The 23,923-nt window shown below is 34.8% G+C and overlaps 2 protein-coding genes across 2 annotated transcripts; one reads left to right on the forward strand and one right to left on the reverse strand.

Annotated features, from left to right (window-relative positions):
• The first annotated feature begins 3,128 nt into the window (after positions 1–3,128).
• On the forward strand, positions 3,129–4,825 carry LOC145060952 (profilin-like). The gene is made up of 4 exons (XM_079008287.1): positions 3,129–3,374; positions 4,138–4,275; positions 4,369–4,512; positions 4,625–4,825. The coding sequence occupies exons 1-3, from the start codon at positions 3,252–3,254 to the stop codon at positions 4,501–4,503; spliced, it is 396 nt and encodes a 131-aa protein (XP_078864413.1). The 5' UTR covers positions 3,129–3,251; the 3' UTR covers positions 4,504–4,512; positions 4,625–4,825.
• Positions 4,826–8,015: 3,190 nt separating this feature from the next.
• On the reverse strand, positions 8,016–10,593 carry LOC145061445 (glucan endo-1,3-beta-glucosidase 13-like). Its single transcript, XM_079008916.1, has 4 exons — positions 10,397–10,593; positions 8,864–10,156; positions 8,437–8,467; positions 8,016–8,305 (listed from the first exon to the last, which is right to left on the reverse strand). The coding sequence occupies exons 1-4, from the start codon at positions 10,449–10,451 to the stop codon at positions 8,167–8,169; spliced, it is 1,518 nt and encodes a 505-aa protein (XP_078865042.1). The 5' UTR covers positions 10,452–10,593; the 3' UTR covers positions 8,016–8,166.
• Between the last annotated feature and the right edge of the window lie 13,330 nt (positions 10,594–23,923).

Genomic DNA, 23,923 nt, shown 5'->3' on the forward strand with positions numbered 1-23,923 from the left:
GACTAAAATTTAGCGATAATAATGCTAGGTTTCGTCGAAGGAAAATAGAATCGTTAGAAGCAAGCGCTGCCCGATTTTGGAATCATCACTTTAACAAGTGAGTGCATAGTTACTTTCAGCTTACACATAGATATGAAGTATTTTATATAAATTACGTGCTATGTGTGCATATTATCTGAATACTTGCTATCTATGCTGGATGAACGTTTTATACATGTTTTCAATGATTTAAACTGTATATGTATTTTATATCTACAAAATGTGTTGGGTAAAACATGGGTAGATGTAATAGTTGCTGTGTGACAAGATAAAACGATGAGAGGCCTCGTTATAGATGTTATTGATGATCAAGTCATCTAGCTGACTATAGATGACGACCACGGACTATTCTAGACAATCCAGTGGAACACTAGCAGGCTCGCAACCTATAGGTGTTTATTCAAACTGTGTGCTCACCAGATGTACTCCATCCCCCACATGGTTGCCTTAAGGACATTTATTGCTAAGGAATCCTCTTAGCAGTAGTGTCCGTCCCGATGATAATCCTTAGGATAGGTCCCTTATGATAGATGCTTAGGGACGTAATGTGAGGATAACGGGAACGGGTAATCGGGTTTGTTTAATTTAATGAAGTTAATAAACTTATTTATTGTGGGTTGAAAACCCTATGTGCTCACCAGGCTCCCAAGCCTGACCCACTCAGTTTTATGTATTACAGGTAGTGGCGCTTGAGCATAGTTATGATGTTTGGACGAGGGATTACGGATATAGGCCTGTAGATATGAAATAATGTAGTAAGGCTTATATTGTACTGTTTATGCTTTTGATCTGTACGAACATGACATCCCAAGTCTTTTAATGAAATACATTTATATGGAAATGCTTTTGATAAATTTTTATCATATTTTGTTTTGGGACAAATTCTGCAACACTTTTATTTAAAATGTTACTCTAATTTTTAAACAAAGCATAAACAAACCGGTCTTTTCTGGCTGTGATTTTGGGATGTCACATCGGGTCAACCCAAATCCTAAATTTCAAAACATTATCCATTAATAATATTTTCCCCAAAATGCCCTTGGTCAAACTTGGTCAACGGTCACAAGTCAAGTCAACACCTAGTCGAGTCACCCAGCCGAGCCAACCCGACCGAGTCGACCCAGCCGAGTATGTTAGGCGTACTCCTCTGTATGTGGGGTGTACTCGGTGGTAGACCAAACTATGGGACACTAACTGCATACGCTCAACATACCACTTGGTACGCCTAGCGTACGCGCCATGTTCAGCCCTTTTCCCTATTAAGAGCTTAATACTCCAAATTTTTACGTCCCAAGTCAGATCCAAAGCCAAAATACCCTCAAGAGTCATACAATTTCCAACTTTATGACATTGCATGCCCATTAAGTGCTTAATACACAAAATCTCAACATCTTAATACATTAAGACCTTCTATAGCATGCATGGAGCAAAACTAACCACCAAGACCACATTTTTATGATTTAAGACCCCTCCGAAGGTCTGAAAGGACAACTTATTGGGTCAAGAACATGTCATGCTCAAGAATCACCATATTTTGGACAAAAAGTTTCTTAAAGGAAGAAATGTCTAAATCTATAAGATCTAACAAGAAGATAATCTCAGATCCAATATGTTTCCAAGCTCCAAGCTCTTCTCACTACCTTCTTCTTCTTCAAGAACACATCCAAAACACTCCAATGGGCTCAAATGCACTTTTCTCACTTAGGTTTTGCTTGGGGTCGTTTTTCACATAGGGAGACTGATGAATTAATGAGAATTGAGGCTATAATGGTGTTTATGTATGGAACAAACCCTAAAAATTAGGGTTTGCACTTTCTTCACGTACGCCCCGCGTACAAGGTGTATGCCTAACATACACAACGTGCGCTCAACATACGAATCCTGGTCAAAATTATTATATTGCCACTGTGGGCCAATCTAGTAACTTTCCTCAAACCTAAGGGCCAAAATAGAGTATTATTCAAACATAGGGTTGAAATTGAAATTTTCTTGACATCAGGGTGTTACAGATAGGTTTTTTTTACAGAGAAAGAGGAGGAAAAGATAAAGTTATTTAGAGAGAAATAGGGAAAGGTGGTATCTTTTAGGGTTAGGGTGAGGCTGAGACGGAGTTATTTTTAATGAATATTAGTTTATTGTAAAATCAATAAGAAATAAAAATTAATAAATAATCAAATTAGGGTAAAGGAGTAACTTCATGTCAATTTTGAAAAAAAAAACCTACAATGACAACTATGCAAGAAAATAAAACCACCAGACGTTTTAATATTTGTTATCATCATGCTAGTTCTCATGAACCAAACGAACCAATTGTGTAATTTTATCAAAATAAAGAGAAAAATAGAAAAATAACATAGTTTTTTAATGACTTAGCCAAAAATAGTCATCAGAACCATAGATGAAACTAAAACGTCTACAGTTTCGTTAACTTATATGTGGTTTCATCAACTCGTCTGCGGTTTTGTCATTTGACATGGTAACTTGTCGACGGTTTCATCAGATGGGTTGCAGTATCATGGCCTACGTGCGCATTTCTTGGTCCACTAATCCAATATATTTAAACCTTAAAAAAATCTAACTCATTTTTCACACTAAGGATACGAGAATTCTTTCTTTGATGACGGAAAGAAGAAGTTCCAAAAATAAATATTTTGAGTGATCTTATAGATAGTTTTGTATCATACATTGAAATTTAGAAGTAATGTATAAGAACTTTTCGAAAATCAAAATAAAAAAAAACGAAACCGTAGATGACATGACCATCTGTAATGGTACATGTCTTTAATGCATAGATGGTGCATCAATGACTTGTATATTTGCAGACGACTTGATAAAAAACCGTAGATAGCTATATGTCATCTAAGATTTTTTGACTCATCTATGTTTTCGTTGGCTATTTTTGGATTTTTTGTTTTCGTTGGCTATTTTTGGATAAATCGTAACTTTTTGCCATTTTTGCTAAGTCATAAATAAATAGGCTATTTTTGTAAAATTTTCAAAAATAAACGATCAAAAGGTAGGGGTATGAATGTCAATTCACAATAGGTGGTGATCAGCTTTTATGTGGAAATTCATAATTGCACACCACATTTTCGTTGTTTCCACGCTATATTTAATTATTTATCTCCGTCCCAACGATTTCTGCTGAAGCGCATTCAACGACAGAAAAATTCGGAAGTCGACCGAGAGAGATCGAGAGATAATCGGATAACATGTCGTGGCAAGCTTACGTCGATGACCACTTGATGTGCGAGATCGAAGGCAACCACCTCTCTGCTGCCGCTATCCTCGGCCATGACGGCAGCATCTGGGCTCAATCCGCCAATTTCCCTCAGGTTCATTTCCAATCCACCAATTTATGTATAATTTTCATTATTCTTCAATTCATTTGCTCATTACATAAGTTTTACTTCAATTGATTTGCTCGATCACAAAAACTATGCGGATCTGATCCATATCGATACTGCCTAAATCTGAATTTAGATTTGTTGAGTTTTCAGTGTTTAATCGTTGTGTTTTGAGCGGCTAATTCATTTATCTGATTTACCGATCGTTGATGCGTTGGTTACAATCGTTTTATAGTGTCGATTTCTGAAGTTTCAAGTCCTTTCATTCAGATTCGTCGAGTTTTTCGAGTTCAATCGATTTGTTTCAAATAGTTGAGTTGTTGATCTGGCTTCGCGATCCATGATGCGATGGCTGCAATCGCTTTGTAGTTTCAGTTTCTAGTACTATAAGTTGTTCATTGCTGTTAGGGCATACATGGTCGATCTTTGTAATCTACTGCTCAACTTGCACATGATAGCTTCTTTTGAGCTTTCGAATAACTAAATTTGGACCTAGTTTTTATTCACTGATCCATGGATAGATATAAACCTGACTTTAACAATTGATCTCTGAAGGATATAAAGGTTCTAGATCTGAGTAAGTTTTAATGAAAAAAAGAATACTCACTGTTTCTTTTTGTCTACCAAATCAACCAATACTCTTGAATCTTGAGTGCAATTCATAAGCTTATTTCTTCCTTTTTAACTCCAGATCTTTGTTTGTTGAACTGAATCACTGATAATCTATCTCTTTGGATGATGAAACAAACAGGTGAAGCCAGAGGAAGTAACTGGTATCATCAATGACTTCAATGAGCCTGGCACACTTGCTCCAACTGGATTACACATTGGTGGGACCAAGTATATGGTGATTCAAGGTGAATCAGGAGTTGTTATTCGAGGCAAAAAGGTGATCAAATCTTTTTTATAGAGTCACAAATGTTAGGTCATAATTTTTGTCTCTATTAAATGGTTGTGATTCCAACTCTGATTCCGATTCCAGGGACCAGGAGGGGTTACAATTAAGAAGACCGGAATGGCTTTGATCATTGGGATCTATGATGAGCCAATGACTCCAGGTCAATGCAACTTGATTGTTGAAAGGCTTGGTGATTACCTTGTGGATCAGGGTTTCTAGATTGCTTTGGTATGTTTTAATTTTTATTATTTCAATTTCTTCATTAAAAAATCCGGATGATTATTTTTATTTTATTATTATTATTGCTTTTTGTTAATGTGACTAACGATGGTAATTACAGGAGGGAAATGATACGTGAGTAACTAAGGTGTGACAGTATATGAAGACTGATTAAACTTCTAGTGGTGTTACCCTCATCATGATTTAAGTGTGATACTTGTTTTGGTGGATTTTTTTTTTTTTTTTTTGAATGTACTATTATTATAATCTCATATTTTTGTTTGTTTTCTATGCTTTTATTAGTTTATTCCCCTTATTATTATTTTTTTCACCATTCCACAAGTCAATTTAGTTAAATACTTTGTCTTAAAAGGTGATATAAACATTAAACAAACCATCTGCATTTGGAAAGATATAACATACCTTAGCATCAACTTCCAAATCTATCTTTATTGACACCAAATAAGAAAACCCAGAAAATTTTATATCTAAGGCTAAATATAAACTATAGTTCCAAATCTTAGGTCTGAAGTGTTAAGTTTCGTTATTGATTGTCTGCTGTAAATCTTCAACAAAGAACTATGAAAAAAGTGATGAAGTTATTTTGGATGTCTTTGAGTTATTTTTGAATCTCTTTTATAAAGAAAATTGCACATGGTGTATTGGGCTTTAAAGTGGGCCTACATTTATATGGGCCTATTGCACTGTCCATGATGCGAAAAATGAAAATGGACAAAAATATGTAATGTAATTAGCAATAGATAAAATCAATTATGTTTCACTTCAAATCCAGAAGGGGGACGAAAGGGAGAGGGTGGTCGTGGATGGCTTGTAGGGGTGCGGTGGTGGGCCCTTAATAACATAATTATTAAAATGATTAAAAAAAATCAAATTACAATGATATGTCGTCAACAAGACAGTGGATTCACGCCAATGTCAAACTATTTGACTTGATGTTTTTCCCTTAGGTTGGAGGAAATATATGATATTATTGTAGGAAATATATGTTGTTATTAAAGAAGTATAAATTCAATAAACTTATTACAAAACTTTAAAAAACAGAATACTTATTAAAATATAAATCAAAATCAGTCAAAAATATATTTAAATATGGATATTACACATGGGCGTCTTTAGGTTGTGCGACACTGTAAAAAACAGAATACTTACTAAAATATAAATCAAAATCAGTCAGAAATATATTTAAATATGGATATTACACATGGGCGTCTTTAGGTTGTGCGATGTGGGTGATCGCACATGGTCCATGCTGTAAAAGGGCCTAATTTTTAATTTTTACAAGCGATTCGTTATAGTAGACTAGTAATCTAGGCTTAAAACCAAAATCGATTCAAATGTATCGTCACTAGACTAAAACTGGTTCACCCCGCGATTATCGCCTATCCGAGTAGGAAGTTGCTACGACGCCACTCATTTTCTTGAACACGCTAAGTCGTCGAGGGTGTGTATGTTGGATTATTGATTAACTGGTTGTTTCAAAATCAGTGCACCGTCTCCTTTATAAATCAAAAGTGTAAGTTTCAAAATCCAAATAAGACCACCCATTTCAAAAGTGATTTGTTTTCCTAATGCTTGGTGACTATTTACTTAACTATTGTGTCCACATAAACAGGTTACTTAAGATTGAAGTTGTTAATATCCTTTTTATGGTCCATAATGTCGCAATAAAAATTTAATGGCTTGGAAATTATAGCTATTGAGAACAATATATTGAGTGTATTTATTATGAACAATTTGTGAACAACTTTGTTTCTAAAAATGCTATAAAATCATTGTCATATATGTAACCATGTAAGATTAGATTCTATATTATCGTTCTTTATTTTATTTTATTTTTCTAACAATTATCAACTTATTGTAATATAAATGAATTTTGTTTATATATAAAAAGAAATTATGTTTAAGGGGTCCAATTTTAATTTTCGCTTAGGGCCTCAAAATCAACGAGACGCTCATGATATTACACAATGAAATAGGTACATATTGAGGCTGCAAATGCAATGTCCTAACTTTGATAAGGGTCCGTCTTAAGATTCAACAATCTAATCAAGAGTTATTTATTATGTCGAAAGGGCTATGCTCCCTTTATGATCCAAAAAACGGACTTGCATGAATATGTGTGGTTTATAATGTTTTTGACTCTCAAAGTCTATTAAAGAGAGGTACTTAGAGTCTTTCTATGTAACAATTATTAACCGTCAATAACCGAAAATAATTGGCTAAAAACTTGTCATATTCATTTTCTAAGTACTAATACATTAGTTTAACAATTAAAAAAATCAGTAATTAAATGGATTAAAAAATATTTTAATATAGTAGAGAAAAGCCCCAGAGCTCAGGGCCGAAAATTTTGACCATTAAATTTTATTTAATCCAAGAAAAATTCATGCCTAATTAGGCTAATAAGTTGGATGAAGCTGAAACAATGAGAATCTTGACTCGTAATCTGAAAAGGGTAAAGTTTGTTGGATTCGATGGATAGGGAAATCCGAGAGTAGATGGAAATGCATTGGAATTTGGAGGAAATGGTTTCACTTGAGATAACAAAACAAATTACCATCACATGATGTCAATCGCGACTATGAAGAAAATGTCAAATTTTCACAAGGAAAATTTAAAATGGTTATTCTTTTTCTTTGAGAACTAAGGAAAATTATGTTAGTCTTGATTACACACAATAGCAACATATTTTAGGTCAACATTTTATCTTATGTGATGCCTTTATTATGTAACATAGAACCATTTATTTTTTGTTCATTGTAGGCAATATACTTTGGGTCATTTAATACAGTATGGTGAATATACCACCTACAAGTTGTGGTTGTGGACTTGTGGTTGGCATGACCAAATAAATAAAATGAATAGCGAAGGCATCTTTGTCAAAATTAAACTGTAGTTTTTATTTGTATATAAGTATTCGACAAAAACAGTCAGGAAACTTTTAAAACATATAAAATTATATCAAATGACTTAACTAAAACATGTCCCTGATTTTAAAAAAAAAAAATTAAGTCAATTTGTAAAATTGTAAGAGTATTTGAATTTTTATTTGTTTCGTCTAAAAGCTAAATGTTTCTGTTGCTGAAAAACTTTTTCCATTTTTTTCTTAAAAACAACTGGTAAAAGATTGAAGCTCCTAAAAATTAAATGTCAATCACACCATAAGAATAGTAATCTATCAATCTAAGTTTTTCCTGTAAAATCCTAACAGAAATCTTTCATAACTTATCATTGTGTATAATAATAATCAATAAGATTAAAAAATATACTATTATGCTTAATTTATCAAGTCTAGTTGTTAGCCAACATACAAGTCGACAGAAATCTTGCATCCCATTAATTGTAGATGTGACCCCCCATCCACCCTCCTTGATCTACAATTTCTATCAACAAATTTAATAAATTTAAAATATGTTTTACATTACTCCAATACTAACATAATTATAATTTATCCAATTAAATCATACTAGCAACCAAAATACAGAAAATAGTTGGCGTGGCAAAATGGACATTGATACATTTGATAGTAGTACATGTTTACAACATTTGGTTAACTTAACCATACACCACACTACCTCTACTACCCCCTTATCATACAAAACTAGGGAATCTCCTCAATACATACCACAAACACAATGTCTATTAGACATCACTTAATGTGGTCAACACAAAAAGGATTACAAGTAGACAATAATAATAATAAGGACTAGGAACCGAATACCCTTTTTGCCCCCATGAAGTCGCATTTGCGGTCACATTACTTGCAGCCGTTTTCTTACCACTGCAAACATTACTTAATCTGGTAAGCTATATATCAGTGTTTAATAGAGAAAGAACCGATGTGTAAATAAAGTTGTAAATAAAAAACAAAAAATTATCGATGTTTGAGAGCGATTTGATGATTTTACATACCCGGCTGTCATGTACAAGCAACTGTCGTAACCTGTCCACACAAAAATCAACGTTAATTATATAATTTATTTTACTGTGTTTGACATGGATTGGACAGAAAGATTTGTGTCAGACAAAATTTGATTTTCTTTTTGTCGACTAGCCCTAGTTATATATCTTCCATCTATGCAAAAAGACATAAATGTCCTCCATCGTCCAAAATAACCACCAAAAGAGGACAATGAGTCAATGACTAGTTCCTCTGAGTGCGAAAAGACATAAATGCCCTTCCTCATCCTTATCGTCAGAAATAACCCTACATCTTTTCGCCCCAAACATTAAAAGGTGGAACAAGATAGGTCTAGATCATGGTCTCTCTCATGATCTCGTCTATGCAAAAAGACATAAATGCCCTTGATCATAAAAAAAATAGCCCTAGAAAACTTACTTGGATTCTTGTTGGTTTTGACACCCGTTCCTCCAAAGCTACACGCAATATCCGTAGCCCCGTTTTGTTGATAATAAGTATTAAAAGCATAAGACGCGTGTGACACTAAACTATCCGGTTGAAAACACGGTTGACTCGGTTGAATCGGAGAGCAATCCACATTCCCGGACCCACACGCCCAATCCAATCCATCCCTCAATTCCTTCTCACTCGCGTTACTCGAAGCCACACACCAAAAACTCCCATTCCCATTCCCATTTCCATTCCCACTTGTAAAATTCCCACCCGTATTCACATCCACACTACCCCTCCCCGTAAAATCGACATTATAAACACTTGTTTGATCCGGATAATACAATCCCCAATTCCGTTCCGATTCCAACCCTGGTTTCCGGTTTTCATTAAACAATGAAAACACATACACATCAACCGCCTCCCCTGGCTTAGCTGGCGTACCCGTGTTGTTGATGACGTGGCGGATCAGATTTGTGTTGTATGTTTGTGCGTTTTCTGGTGTGGCGGCGGTTTCTTTTGGGGAGCCTTTTGAAGGCCAACCGGTTTCGGTTACTGTGATTTTGATTGTTTTGAAGTTTAGACCGGTCAACGCGAAGTAAATTGAATCGATTTGGGCGTCGAACATGTTTGTGTAGAGTAAACCGGTGTTTGGGTCGATGATTTCAGAGGATGATTCGAAAAGGGCGTAGTCTAATGACACGTTGTTGGAGGAATCTTGGTATGCGTAGTATGGATAAGTGTTGACTAAAAAAGGCGATTGCTTTTCTGCGAGAAATTCGAGTAATGGTTTTAGGAAACCTGCGTGTTTGCTGTTGAATGCGCCGGCGGATGGAGGGTAGGATCGGGATAAAACGCCGAGGGAATGAGTGGTGGAGACTTTGATTTTGCGGTGTAAGCCGGCTTTCCGGAGGGCGGTGTAGACGTTTGTCATGGCGGGGACGACCATGGCGGAGACGTTGTTTGGGGCTTCGGTGACTTCGGCGCCGACGGTTATGTAAGTGATTTTGGTGGCGGGGTAGTATGGGAGGATGTTGTTTTTTAGCCAGGTGTCGGCGTTGGATTGGAATTGGGAGAAGGGGAGAAGGTCGGAATTGGGGATTCCGATCATGAGATCGATTCCGGTGTTGGCGAAGGCTTTGAGGACTTGAATGTTGGAATCGTAGATTCTGACGGAATTGATGTTTTGGTTTTTGATGAGTTCTACGGCTTTATCCGGTGTCGGGAGATCGTCGGCGTTTCTTCCATAGCAAATCCCAATTTTGCTTCCATTGCAGATTCCTTTTAGATCACACAAACACAAACAAGAAGAATCTTAGCATTCTAAATACGAATCAAAACAGCACATTGTTCCAAAAGAGGCTTAATTGGCACAGACATAAACACAAACACATAATGTGCATAAGAAAACATAACCAGAAACATAACAGAAGTAGCAAAAATGAATCCGAAACGCTTAAAACACCACAACAACTTAAATCAATCATGTACATAAACAGTAATGTGCATAAGAAAACATACCCAGAAGCATGAGAAGCAGAGAAGTCGCGAAGATCAATCTAAACCCTCTTACCATTCTACACCCAGATATCGATGTCACTGCTCTCTCACTCGCTTGAAAACCGAAACCCTTTGAAGTTTGAACTGTAGTCTCTACAAATACATAAATTTAACCTCTATTGAGACGTTGTAACGTCTATATTTCTCTCTCACACACAGACACGCACTGGGTTTGAAGCTTTTCGGAGCTCGATAGACGATAATGGTGACAAAACAGAGGAAGTGAAAGTACCAGGGATGAGTGTGTTGGTGTATTTGTGTCAGCAAACAGTACGAGCGAACGATAGATTACAAGTTCTTTTTTTGGTGAGATAAAATCAAGAATCGGACTTCAAATGGTTTTATAAATTGGAATCAATTGAAATGTCTTGTTTCCGGCATTTGTCCCAGAAAAAGCATGTCTGTTCCCCACGTAATGCTCGTTTAATTTATATATTTGTCAGCTTATAAAAATCGAATACAGATATACCAAATTTTAATTATTGACTATAATATTTTTTTTAATAAAAACTTAAAACATCATGATCAATCTTTTAAAGATGGAGACAAAAGATCCATGGAGGGATTTTTTGAAGTTGCAAATCATATTTATAAACATCCTTTGGGGAAGGGAAAGAAATTTCAGTTTTTGATTTTATAATGTTATATAAAGGCTCACTATAAATAAAAACCTTATCAATTTCTTTCTAAAACAATCTTGTAACATTTTATTTTTTTATTGTAAATATATGTAGAGGTCTAATATTATCTTTTTAAAATAGCTTTATTTTATTTGCTATGGTAAATATATATATGGAGTCTAAAATTACCTCTGTAAAATACTATTATAAATATATGTAGAGTCTAATATTATTTTTCCAAAATAGCTTTATTTTATTTGTTACAATATATATATATATATATATATATATATATATATATATATATATATATATATGAAGCCCAATATTATCTTAGCAAAAGAGTTTTTATGGAGAGAAATGACTCTAAGATATAATCAGTTATAGTATTGTATTGCAGTGATCCCTCAGAATGAGATGTTCGATGAGGATAGACAAGAATATGTTGAGTCACGAGGATGTGGGACATCGACTATGATATCATGTGAATATATGTGGAGTCCAGAGTAGTCTCTCCAAAAGAGTCTTTATGGAGATAATGGTGACTCTAACGTATATAGTTATTATAAGAATGTGTGGCCCCAATGTGGGATACATTAACAGTTACGAAACTATTTTGCTTTTAATCAATTTTAGAATAGGAAGCTACAAAAAAATCTCAATATTTCGGCTCTATTGACAGAAAATCCACTACTTATTATTATGATTATTATTATTATTATTATTATTATTAAATCATTGAAACCGGTAAACACTTGCAAAACAACTCTTTGATGGGTTTTATAAGTTACAAAACTATATGACTACAAAATTTCACTTAACACTTAAGGACATATACAACCTAAATGATCTATGTCATACACTTTGAATGTAACATACAATGAACGATAAAACTAACATGGACCCTAATGATACCTTAGTATAATAAAAAAAAAATACAAGAATTAGGGTTACATACCTTTGATTTGTTGTAGTAAACAAATCACTATAATCTCTTGTGTTTGTTGGTCTTGGAAAGCTTAGCACCAAAAGGATGATACCTCCAATGGCTCACACCCAAAACCATAAACCCTGTAAGAGGAGGAGAGAGGATATGTAACGTCCCAAAAATCACGATAAACTTTTTCATTTTCATTTAGATAAAATCATCATTTTCATAAAACCTAAGTCACAATCATAAGCGTCAAATACAAATGTCCCAAAAATCAGAGTATCCACCATTTAGATAAAATCATCATTTTCATAAAACCTAAGTCACAATCATAAGCGTCAAATACAAATGTCCCAAAAATCAGAGTATCCAAAACAGGTGGAAATCAAAAATTGCAGAGGATTTGTACGATCAAGCCTTTGCCTTTCCTTGATCATCTCTAGTACTTGAAACAATAAATCCACAACTGTAATCCCAAGATTAATGAGTTTCCCAAAATACCCAACATATCGGAAAATACAATTACAGTGCATGCATATAGAGTTTGTTGTCCATAACCTTAACCTAACCATCCAGGTTTGTCGACATATAGTCTCAACCCAACCATTCGGGTTTATAGGTCCACCGCATGAAGCAGTGCCTCAACCCAACCATTCGGGTTAGTTGGCTTCCAGCCTCAACCCAACCATCTGAATATGTCGACATATGTAAGTAACAAATGATCATATAATGGTCCTACATCAAGTACATAACACAACGAATAGGTCGACTTTGGTGCCTTCGACATGCATGCATAGTAAGAAACCCACCTCAAACCAAGATGATAGTTAAAAAGAACGAAACTTTGAATATCAACTCTATAGATCACCTATACATCAAAAGAAATGTAACGTCCCAAAAATTAGAAATAAAAATTTCATTTTTATTTGATTAAAACCATCAACCTAACGTTTCATACAAAACCATAGTGAAAATTATAGTATGGCAATATTCATCCGAAATACATCAAGTCAACCAAATGAGGAGCATCAAGTGTGTGTGCGATGCGATCATCTTGATCTCTTCCCCCTCAAACAGGAAGTACCTAAAATATAAAATGAAAAGCGTAAACACAAAGCTTATTGAGTTCCCCAAAATACTGCATGCCATACATAGCAGTCAACATAAAGTTGAACCGGTTCTATTAATTTCACCCCCAAGTCTATTTAAACTCATATTCCAATTCAAGGATGAACCGGGTCTATTTCAACTCATATGTCAGCTCAAAGCTAAACCGGGTCTATTTCACCCCACATGCATAAAGCAATCATGCATACGTGCATACAACAAAAGTCACAAAGACAACAAGCACATCGATCCTAGTATCCTATAGTAAAATGAGCAAATCACCTCGATTTGTTGATAACAAAGTACACAAGTTGTTGCAGCTGGTAATCACCCCAATAAGTATTCAAACAAAACCCTAATTAATAATTATGTCATAATTCATAACCGGGGTCCCAACTCATCATCCTCAACCTCTAGAGTAAAATACTATTTTTCCTTTTCCTTACTTGGCCCAACTAGTTTGGCTCAATAACTTTATAGTGGCCTAAGGCCCAAAAATGGCCCAACCCATAAACCTAAGGTCCAACTATGTCCCAACAGATACAAAGCCTAAAATCCAACTAAGGCCCAAAGCCCAAAAGAAGTTCAAGTCCGAAAAGGACCCAAAACACTAAAAATCCAATTCACAGCGTACGCCCTGCATACTCCTCGTACGCGCAACGTACGAGTGTTGAACCGGAAAATAGGCATTTGAGCTAATACACTCAGCGTACTAGAAAGTACGCCCAACATACTCTCCAAAGGGCCAATCCTCAAATTTTGAATTAGCCACTTAAGCTCTTAATGTCTAAACTTCATATCTACCTCATTTTAAGGTCTTAACACATAAAGTTGGCAACTTTACAGTTTTGCATTGCTTAATGGGACCCAATACTCGTTTTCGTCCATTAAGACCATAATAAGAGGTCAATCTCTTGCATGGTCCAATATAACACACCAAGATGGCATTTTTATGCACGAGGAACATCAGAGAGGCTAATATCTAGCATTCCTAACTCCTGAAGTGGCTCAAACTCACAAGGAGGACTCATGGGGCCAAAATATACCAAAAAAAGCCCTAAACTAGATTTAGCAAATGGATTTATGAAGGTAGAAGCTCTATACCTTATAAAGCTTGCAAAGTTGATGAAGACTTTGGATCTTCAAGATCCAACTCCACCACTGCTTCACCACCAAGCTTCACCTTCTTTAAAGTACCCAAAACACCACACGATCACAACAAATTGCTCACAAACACTCAAATAGAGGCTAGGGTTTCGTTCTCAGTGTTCAGAGGGATAGAGGTTGGTCATATGAAGATACAAGAGAAACTTAAGGTGTTTAAATAGGGTTCAAACCCTATAAATTAGGGTTTGTCCCAGGTGGCTATATGCCCAACGTACTCCACATACGCATGGCGTACGCGGATGCCTCCGCGACCATCTTTTCAGCCCGGTACGCCCAATATACTGGCTAGGGACCCAAATGCAAAAAGGTTTTAAGTTTGAGGGCAAAAGAGAATTACCTTAAATGTGAATGTTATAAGAAAGGACCACATCTCAATCCACAAACTAATTACTACCCAAATTACCCTACATGACCTAAAGTCAAACTTGGTCAAAGTCAACGGTAACCAGTCAAAGGTCAAAAACTCAAATATCTACAGAGGCTGAGTACGCCCTACGTACTCCATCTATATGCATGGCATAGATTCCCATCCCTAATTACGGGGTTCAAACATGGTATGCGTTACGTATCTCTAGGTGTGCCTTGCGTACTCCGTCGGGTCCCAATTTCCTCATTAAGTGCTTATTCCCTTTAGGACTTACATCCAAATCTCAGATCTAACCCCAAATAATCTCCATAATCATAAAGTTTCCAACTATATGACTTTACATGGCTAGAAAGTGTCCAAATCTAAAACCCTAACTTATCATAAGATTTTAAGCCCCATGCCTCATGCATGAATGAATGGAAAGGATAAAGATCATATTTTTGACTCCATGCACTTCAAAATGTCTGAAAAGTCTACTCATAAGGTCTGGAGTAGCTCATACTCAACTACACCAAGATTATGGGACCAAAATGCACAAAAACATTAAAACTAACAAGATCTACTAAAGTATTCATCGGGTTCAGAACTTTATACCTTCTGGATGTTGCTAAGGAGATGTAAGGTCCAGATCCACAAGGCTTGAAACTGCTCAAGTGCTTTCCAAGAGCTTCTTTCCTTCAAAGATGATCACAAAACACTAAAAAGGCTCAAAACTTCACAAATGGAGATTAGGGTTTACAAGGGGTCATTTGGGATGATGGAGGCTGAAGTTGGAAAGGTTTATGAGAGTTAAGGTTGTTTAAATAGGGCTCAAACCCTCAATATTAGGGTTTGCACCCTAGCCGAGTACGTCATGCGTACTTTTCAACTACTTCCTGCATAGTTCATTAAAGTCCTGCCATCTTTCATCCTTCTGCGCAACGTGTAGAGTTTATCTATGTCCTGCGTAGACTTAAAACTCACCACAAAACTTACCAATTTAAGAATGGATTTTACCTAAAATAACCGGGTGTTACAGGAGATATGAGAGAAATTATGTTCATATGTTTATAGGTAATGTCATGAACGAAATTGGAAGCCAAGATGTCTTATTTATAGTATAGGTAACTTGCAGACAAAACAAGATTTGAATTGATTAAATAATAGATTTAATCATAATTCAAATCATTTCCTTTTATGCAATCAAGAAGCTTACAGAAACCCTAGAAGAGTTCCCAAAACCATCCATGCTTGGATGATTCTAGAATTGTCTGTTTTGTTCGACCATTGAACAATTACAATTCACCCTTGCACCTCTAATAAATTTCAATTGATCATGAATTAATTCCAGATTAATTCTGATTAATAATTAATCAATTCTAAAGTATTTCACATTAACTTATTAATCATATAAATTAACAGATCAGTTATTTAACAATTGATCTCATATTGATTTATTTAATCACATAATAAATCAACTATCTATTTTCAATCAATATATATTAATCATATACTATATTAACAAATTATTTTCCCATGATTTTCAATTAGTTTATTAATCATATAATAATATAATAAACCATACTTCTCTATCCTAATATCATTTGTAGATATCTGGTCATAAGGGCAACCTAAAAAGGACTTTGTTTCTAATTACAAATGTATATAAATTATATATGAGCTAGACACCTTAATCTAATACTGTTGTATCCGGTTAGTGCCAATTTTAAGGGTTAAATTGCAAAAATAAAATAAATAAATAAATAAATAATTATGGATGACTTATTCGTTGATAAGGTTAAAGTTTAAGTACTTTTCTGAAGATTTTATATATATATATATATATATATATATATATATATATATACACACACACACACTAAATTTATTTGTAGAAATCTTATATTTATTTGTTAAAAAACATAAAATAAAGATACCACCTATATCTCTTTCATTAAAAAAACTCATTTTTTATTAAACAACAATAATGATAATATATCATTTTTGGCATTTTTGTAATTCTCTTCAATTTAAATTATTACTACAATCATAAAGATGTCATCAAAATACAATTCATGAATAGAGTTCCATGATATATATGGTCTACAAATGCACTCATTGCAACAAATCAACAAAAGTCATATTAATTATATTTAACATGTGTTTTTATAACTTCTTATATTAAGGTTATTGTTATAAAAGCCCTCATATTCACATGAAATGTACGATTATGTCATAAGTCTAAATATGTACTCATTAATGCCTAAAATTTAGGTAAGTTTTTTCATTTTGGGCTTTTTATCAAGTTGCGAAGAGACAAAACAATATGTGAACGATGGTGATGATGGTGGATCGGAGATGAAGAATGCAAAAGGTGGGTCCGAGATCGAAACGTCACAATAATAAGACCCAAAATTTTCATTTTTTCAGTTAATAAAACGTTACCCCAAAGCTTCAACATAAATTTTAAAAGGATCAAATGTATCAAAACATTACAAATTATTAGAGTTGTCATGAAAATGCAAAACTATATCGTGTGTGCACTACAATCACCCCTAACTCTTCCCTTTTGCACAAGAAGTACCTGAAACATAAACTAAAAACCGTAAGCACGAAGCTTAGTGAGTTTCCCCTAAATACCATATACCACACATATCAACATATAATGGGCCCCGCCCTAACTTGTATAACGGGCCCCACCCATTAAGTATATCGGGCATCACCCTAACTCGCATAACGGGCCCCTCCCACTAAGTATAACGGGCCTCGCCCTAACTCTCACAACGAGCCCCGCCCAACACACAAACATACAAATAAAACAAGTAATGGCATACAAATTACCCATTAGGCCCCACCCACTAAGCATACATACACATGCAAGAGTCACACATACATCTAGCACCCTAACATAACAAACCATGGCCCGACATTGGTGCTTACAACTCGCTAAACACAATGAGGAAGACTCACCTCTGAATCTAAATCAATAGCTGATGAGGCTCCGACTCCGAATCTCAGCTCTAACCGACACCTAACCATTAAAAAGACCATTTCTCAACAAAATCCAAAATACCCAAAATACCCCCTTGGGTCAAACGGCCAAAAATTCAAGAAGAGTCAATTCAGCTGACCACCATGTCGTGGTAGCCCTTTACCACGTCGTGGTGTCGAAAACGATAAGAGATTCGTGACTATCCCGCCACCACGTCGTGGTGGCCTTGCCACGTCGTGGTAACATGGTTTTCAGCAGCTTAACGCATTCAACCATTTTCTTCGATTCTAAAAGGTCTCCAACTCAGATCTGATCCATAATAGGTCTAGATGGATAAAGTTTCCAACTTTATCCAATAGAACCCTCCAAAGTGCATAGATCTCAAGTTTAAGGTCCAAAACACTACATGGCTTAAGCAATATTCACTAAATCCTTAAGATTACTTGCTCAAAGGACCCATAAAGAGTTTCTAACACCAAACATATTAGAAAAATCGGTGCTTTCCAGACATGCATATCCAATGTATGTCTTGAACACTTATTAGGTAAATTTAGGTAAAAGAAGGCCAAGATTTCATGCGTGGCCTCAAAACATAAATTTAAATCAGATCCAAATAGCTAAATGCTTCAAATGGCATGGAGATTCATAAAGTTGCAAGCTTTATGAGATTCAAACTTCCAAAACAACAAGGCATAGAGAAAAGTGGACAAAATCCATAGATTTATCAAAAAAAACTCATCAAGGTGAAGTATTTATACCTTCTTGAGATGCTTTATGAAGATAAACTTATGGACCTAAGTTGCTTTGGACTCCCAATATGATCTTCCATCACCTTCTTCCTCCATAAGCATCAAACACACACACACACATACATACACACACGCACACTTACTTAAAGGCCAAAAACTCACACAAGGGATCTAGGGTTTGCAATAGACAATTTGGAGAGATGGAGGTTGATAAGAGGGAGGATATGAGAGGTTAAGGAGTTTAAATAGGGGCTCAACCCTTAACTTTATGGTTTTATCTAATAGCAGCTACCACATCGTGGTAGAGAATCACCAGGCCGTGGTGGGTCATTAAACCCTTGCGACCAAAAGCTTATCGCCACATCATGGTGAGGCTTCACCACATTGTAGCCTACAAAAGAAAATAGCATACACAAACGAAAGTAACTTCATACATGGAATCGAGTGTTACAAAGATGTTGTTGATGGGGGTTGTTGGTGTTTTGTGGTGAAGATGTTGTTGTTGGTGGCAAAGGTGGTGGTGGTGTTAATGTAATATCCGGATTTCCAGGTACATTAATTATTCATTTATTTTTGGAGATTTTGGGAGGGACTCGGCGAGTTGAAGCTTAGACTCGCCGAGTAGAGTTGCGATTTTCCATCCGGGTTAATGACCAGACTCGGCGAGTCGGCTAGTGGACTCGGCGAGTCCACGCTGTTTAATGAAACCCTAATCCCCGGGGTTTGAGGCCTATTTAAAGGGGCTTATAGCCACCATTTGCGGCTACCAGACCCCTGAGTGAAACCCTAGCGATCTAGAGCGTTTGTGAGGAAAAAGAGGCCATTTTTGATCCTTGTGTGGGTGTTTTTGCAAGAAGAAGGTGACCAAGGCAAGAGGAAACTGAAGAAGGTGCTATTCTGTGGATTTCAGAGCCTAAGGACTTCATACTGAGGTATATATTCGATCCTTCTTCAGTTTTGGGTGATAATCCTTGAGAGTTAGGGTTTCTAGCCCATTTAGAGTATGAATGATGGTGCAATTGGTCCCTTCTTGTGTTGAGGCTTCTGATCTGGATCCAAAGAGGTCCAGAGACCTAAGCCCCTTGATCTTTATGGGGTGACATTGGGTAATATGAGCTTAGGGTGACATATTGAGGCCATTTTTTCAAATAGAGCCATTGGGTCTTTGCATGGGCATCAAGATCCAAACTTTACGTGTTTATATTGCTTAAGGAGGCCATATCTACGAGTTAGAGGAACGAATCTGACCACAGGAGGTCATTTGAGCTCGAGCATGGCATGAACTCGCCGAGTACCAAGAGCAGACTCTGCGAGTAGGGTTAGGGTTTCCCATAAGTTCACTCAGTGAGTACTTGCCGATTTGGGGGGAATGAATCGGTGAGTCAGAGGGAATTAGAGGACTGGAGTTCAAGGCGGAACTCTCCGAGTTCATAATGGGACTCGGCGAGTTGAGTCGGGGTGGCCCCACGATTCATGCCAGGTGTAACCCGTCGAGCAGGGGAAAGACTCGACGTGTCATGTGAGACTAGAGGGATAGTGGACGTGCGTAGACTCGCCGAGTCACCCAAGTGCACTCGACGAGTCGGGTCAAAGTCTGACCGTTGACTTTGAGGGTTTGGTCAACAATGGGGTCTTTTTGTCAAGAGAGGGTTGAGTCTAGTCTCGAGAGTTATATTTATGAGAGTATTTTACTTTATGTGATTAGGCGGAGGCTAGACCATATTTCCACCGAGTCGGAGATTTACCGAGACATCCGAGGTGAGTCTTCTCACTATACTTACCTAGAGTGGTAACAGAGTTATGTGCTAGTATACTGCTGAGTTATGTGCCAGTGTATTTGTATGCTATTTATGTGTGTTATTGTGATATGTGATATGCATGATTCAGAGTTTCCAGATATAGGACCAGTGGGTCCATAGAGTTAGGGCTAGAGAGCCCACAGAGAGTTGGGACTGGAGGGTCCCATTAGGACACACTGACCAGAGGGTCAGCAGAGCTATAGCCTCGAGTGGCTAATATGTGTTAGAGTGGTATTTTGGGGAACTCACTAAACTTTATGCTTACAGTGTTATGTGTTATGTGTTTCAGGTACCAGTGATGATCGCGGGAAGGCGCCGACATGATTCGTACACACATATGAGATTTTATGTATTTCGATCTTGGGAAATGTTTTGTGGAACAAAGATATGATACAATGAGATTTTATTAATAGATGTGTATAGAAAATGTGTTTTGAAAATGTGAAAAATTGTTTTAATTTTTACGATGTTATAGTTAATATGTAAATATGAGGGCTTTTATGTCAATGGTGATTAACTAAGAGGGTGCAAAACCTATAAAAGGTTAAACGATTTTTTTTACTAATATTAGACATTAATTTATCCTAAGAAGTGCATTTCTAGGTCACATAGTATGTATAATGAAGTTTTATTTATAAATAACACCCTCTAATAAGCCTTTATTGTCTGAGATGTTGTTCGATTGTGAAAGGATATTCGGTAAGTTGTAGTTACATGATAAATGTTTTACACCAATACCTAAAAATTCAACAATAAAGTAGCATTTGACATAGAATTGCACTTCTTTCGATAAATCAACAAAATCCTTTTAAGTAATATATATATATATATATATATATATATATATATATATATATATATATATATATATATGTTATAATTGAAGTAAAGATATTTATTAAAGAGAATCACAAAAGATTCCAAAAATAATATATAAATTATTATTATTGTGTTTTTAATAAAAATATTATCTTTATTTTGAGTTTTTTTAATAAATAAATATAAGTTTTCTTCAAATAACGTTAATATATGTATAAAATAAAATCTTTATAAAAGTCATTAAACTTTAACCTTATTAACAAAAAAGTCACCCATAATTTTTGTTTTTGTTTTGTTTTTTGTTTTTTTGCAATTTAACCTTTAAAATCGACACTTACCGGTTACAAAGATTGTTTTGCAAGCGTTACCGATTTTAGTAGTTAAATTTAAAAAAAATCAAATGATGACTTTTTTGTCATTGAAACCAAAATATAAAGATTTTTCTTGCAGATTTTTCTTTTAGATTTAGAAGTAACTTGTGAATAAGTTTAGTAAGTACTTATTAATTTTGTATATAAATTTAATGTTAACTACTTTAAAGACATAGACGAACAACATATACATACTAACATATATTGCCAAAAGCTTAATATTTTCTTAAAGAATGTTTGTTAAAGAAGACAATGTGTACGACAATGATGATCTAACATATATTAACATATATTGTTGAGTATACCCGGTTGCAAATATATTTTGCGCTAAGGGTGGGAGAGAAAATAAATCTTCGAAGACGAAACTTAATAAAATTCCAGTATTTATTGATATATACTTCACTAAATTTTAAATAAGTCAAACCAACAACAAAGTCAAATAAATTTTGAATTAAATATCAACTTTAGAGTAATTTTCGATTCCAAAAAAAAAGTTACTTCGACATCGTCTTATATATTTCCCTTTCACTAAATGCCTTAATAAATAAATTGTTTATCTTTTTCAACTAAAAGACTCGCTAACTATAAACAAAATTTATGATATTAAGCTCAAAACTAATCATCACATAAAATTTGGATGCTTACAACACATTTTCAATTTTTTTTTTCTTTTGATAAACAATCTATAAGGCTTAATAAGTATCCGAGTTATTTGTTTTGAATCATGACAAAGCATGTTGAAATCGAAAAACGAAGGCTTATTGATAAATTTCGATCTCATAGAATATATAACTATAAATAATACATATTATCAATGTGTTATATGTGTTGTTCTTGAACATAAACCATTCATAAATTACGAGCTTGGTCTTTAAGCTTAAAACAAAAAAGAAGTTAGAATGTTATAAATCATCTACTACTTTTATTATTGAAAAACATGAAAAGAAATTGTTAGTTCTTAAGTCTCTCATTTGCTTATAAAGCGACTCCAAAAAATAGGTATGAAATGAAACAACGACCATAAGTTCATCGTCCTACTATCATATCCAAATCTTAATGAAATTTGAAACAACTTTAAAAACACCACCACATATCAATGACATATTCTGATAAGAATGAAATATATCATAATAAAGAAAGATAAGAAGTAAAATTAAATGCCAACAAACATTACACAAATGATTAACCTTATCCAAAAATTGAACTATATTTAATCTATTAATTCATAATGGAGATGTAAAACAAAAATAAAAATAATCGAATATAATTTTGAAGGCAACATTTAAGAACAAAAACAATTTATTTATATTTGTAGTAACTTAGTATTAGATGATGTACCACCATTGTTTGCTTCTATAGGGTCAAAAGGATGATTTATTTCCAAATTTTTTTATTCCCTTGCTTTGGTGTCGTTCCATCTTATTTTAAATTTTAGACTTTCAATAATTTACTTCTTCGTTCAAAACATACTTCACGAATTTTAAGCTTGGTAAATAGGAAAAAAGAATTCTTTCTATACATAGTTGTTAACGTATAAAATCGAAAATTTTAAAGCCTCTTGGAAAGATGGGTCATGGGCGGTAGCCCATTCTGTCCACCGTCTTGAACGACCTTGTATATCCAATTAACTTATTAAATGATCGTTGATTTTACATATTTTACATATCTTGTTTATTTTATATATATATATATATATATATATATTAATTTAGTTGTAGAGAACGCACATACGACTTAAAAAGATCCCTAAAGTTGTCATTTTGTGAATTTGTGATCATTCTGGTGAATAATTTTCTATGGATTTTTGTTGTACGAGAATACAAACAAAACGGTTTATAAAGATCAATGAACATATAGTCATTGTATGAATTAACATCTATAAAAAGCTTGCACCTTGGATTGTAAAAGATCTTTAACGATGCATTTACTTGAGATCACCTTAATATTGTAAAAACGGCTAAAAATATAGAGTTACAGCATGTTTCATTTTCCCCCTATTAAGACATGAACTGATAAATGGGTTTTGAAGTGTTTTATTCATGATCAGAGACCTAATGACATGTGGAGCTAGAATTGGTATGGTTCATATATGGAGGGATCCAAATACGGTCTTTTGACTTGAAACGATGATCAATCGTGGACCAACTTTTAATCAACTTCATATTTGCCCCAATAATAGAGACACCAAGACATGTGAATGGAGTAGAACTAAATTCACAATTAAAAAGATTTGCCATTCGAGTTAATTCCAAGTTATCGCTGTCAAATCCAAAAAAGTTTGCTTTTTAATAAAATTAACCTTTAAAACCGGATGTTAATTAAACACCAAAGGGTTCTCTTAAGATCAATTAAAGTTCAAGATTGGCCATCCTCTAATAAACAAAACATCGTTGACGTACATCTAATGTGATGACGTCGGGCTTTATTAGAAAGTCTCTTACCTTTTAAAATATGTTTTTTCATGGCCAATTCCATAACAATGTATACCCCATGATGAATAAGAAAAGATAACAAAAAAAAAAGTCGCTTTATCTAACTCATTGTGAAATGCAAGGAGATCCATCAACTAAAAATAGGTCTGGTAATC

Source organism: Lactuca serriola, chromosome 7 (assembly GCF_051521515.1).
Source record: "Lactuca serriola cultivar US96UC23 chromosome 7, Lser_US96UC23_V15, whole genome shotgun sequence".
NCBI classification, from domain to species: Eukaryota; Viridiplantae; Streptophyta; class Magnoliopsida; order Asterales; family Asteraceae; genus Lactuca; species Lactuca serriola.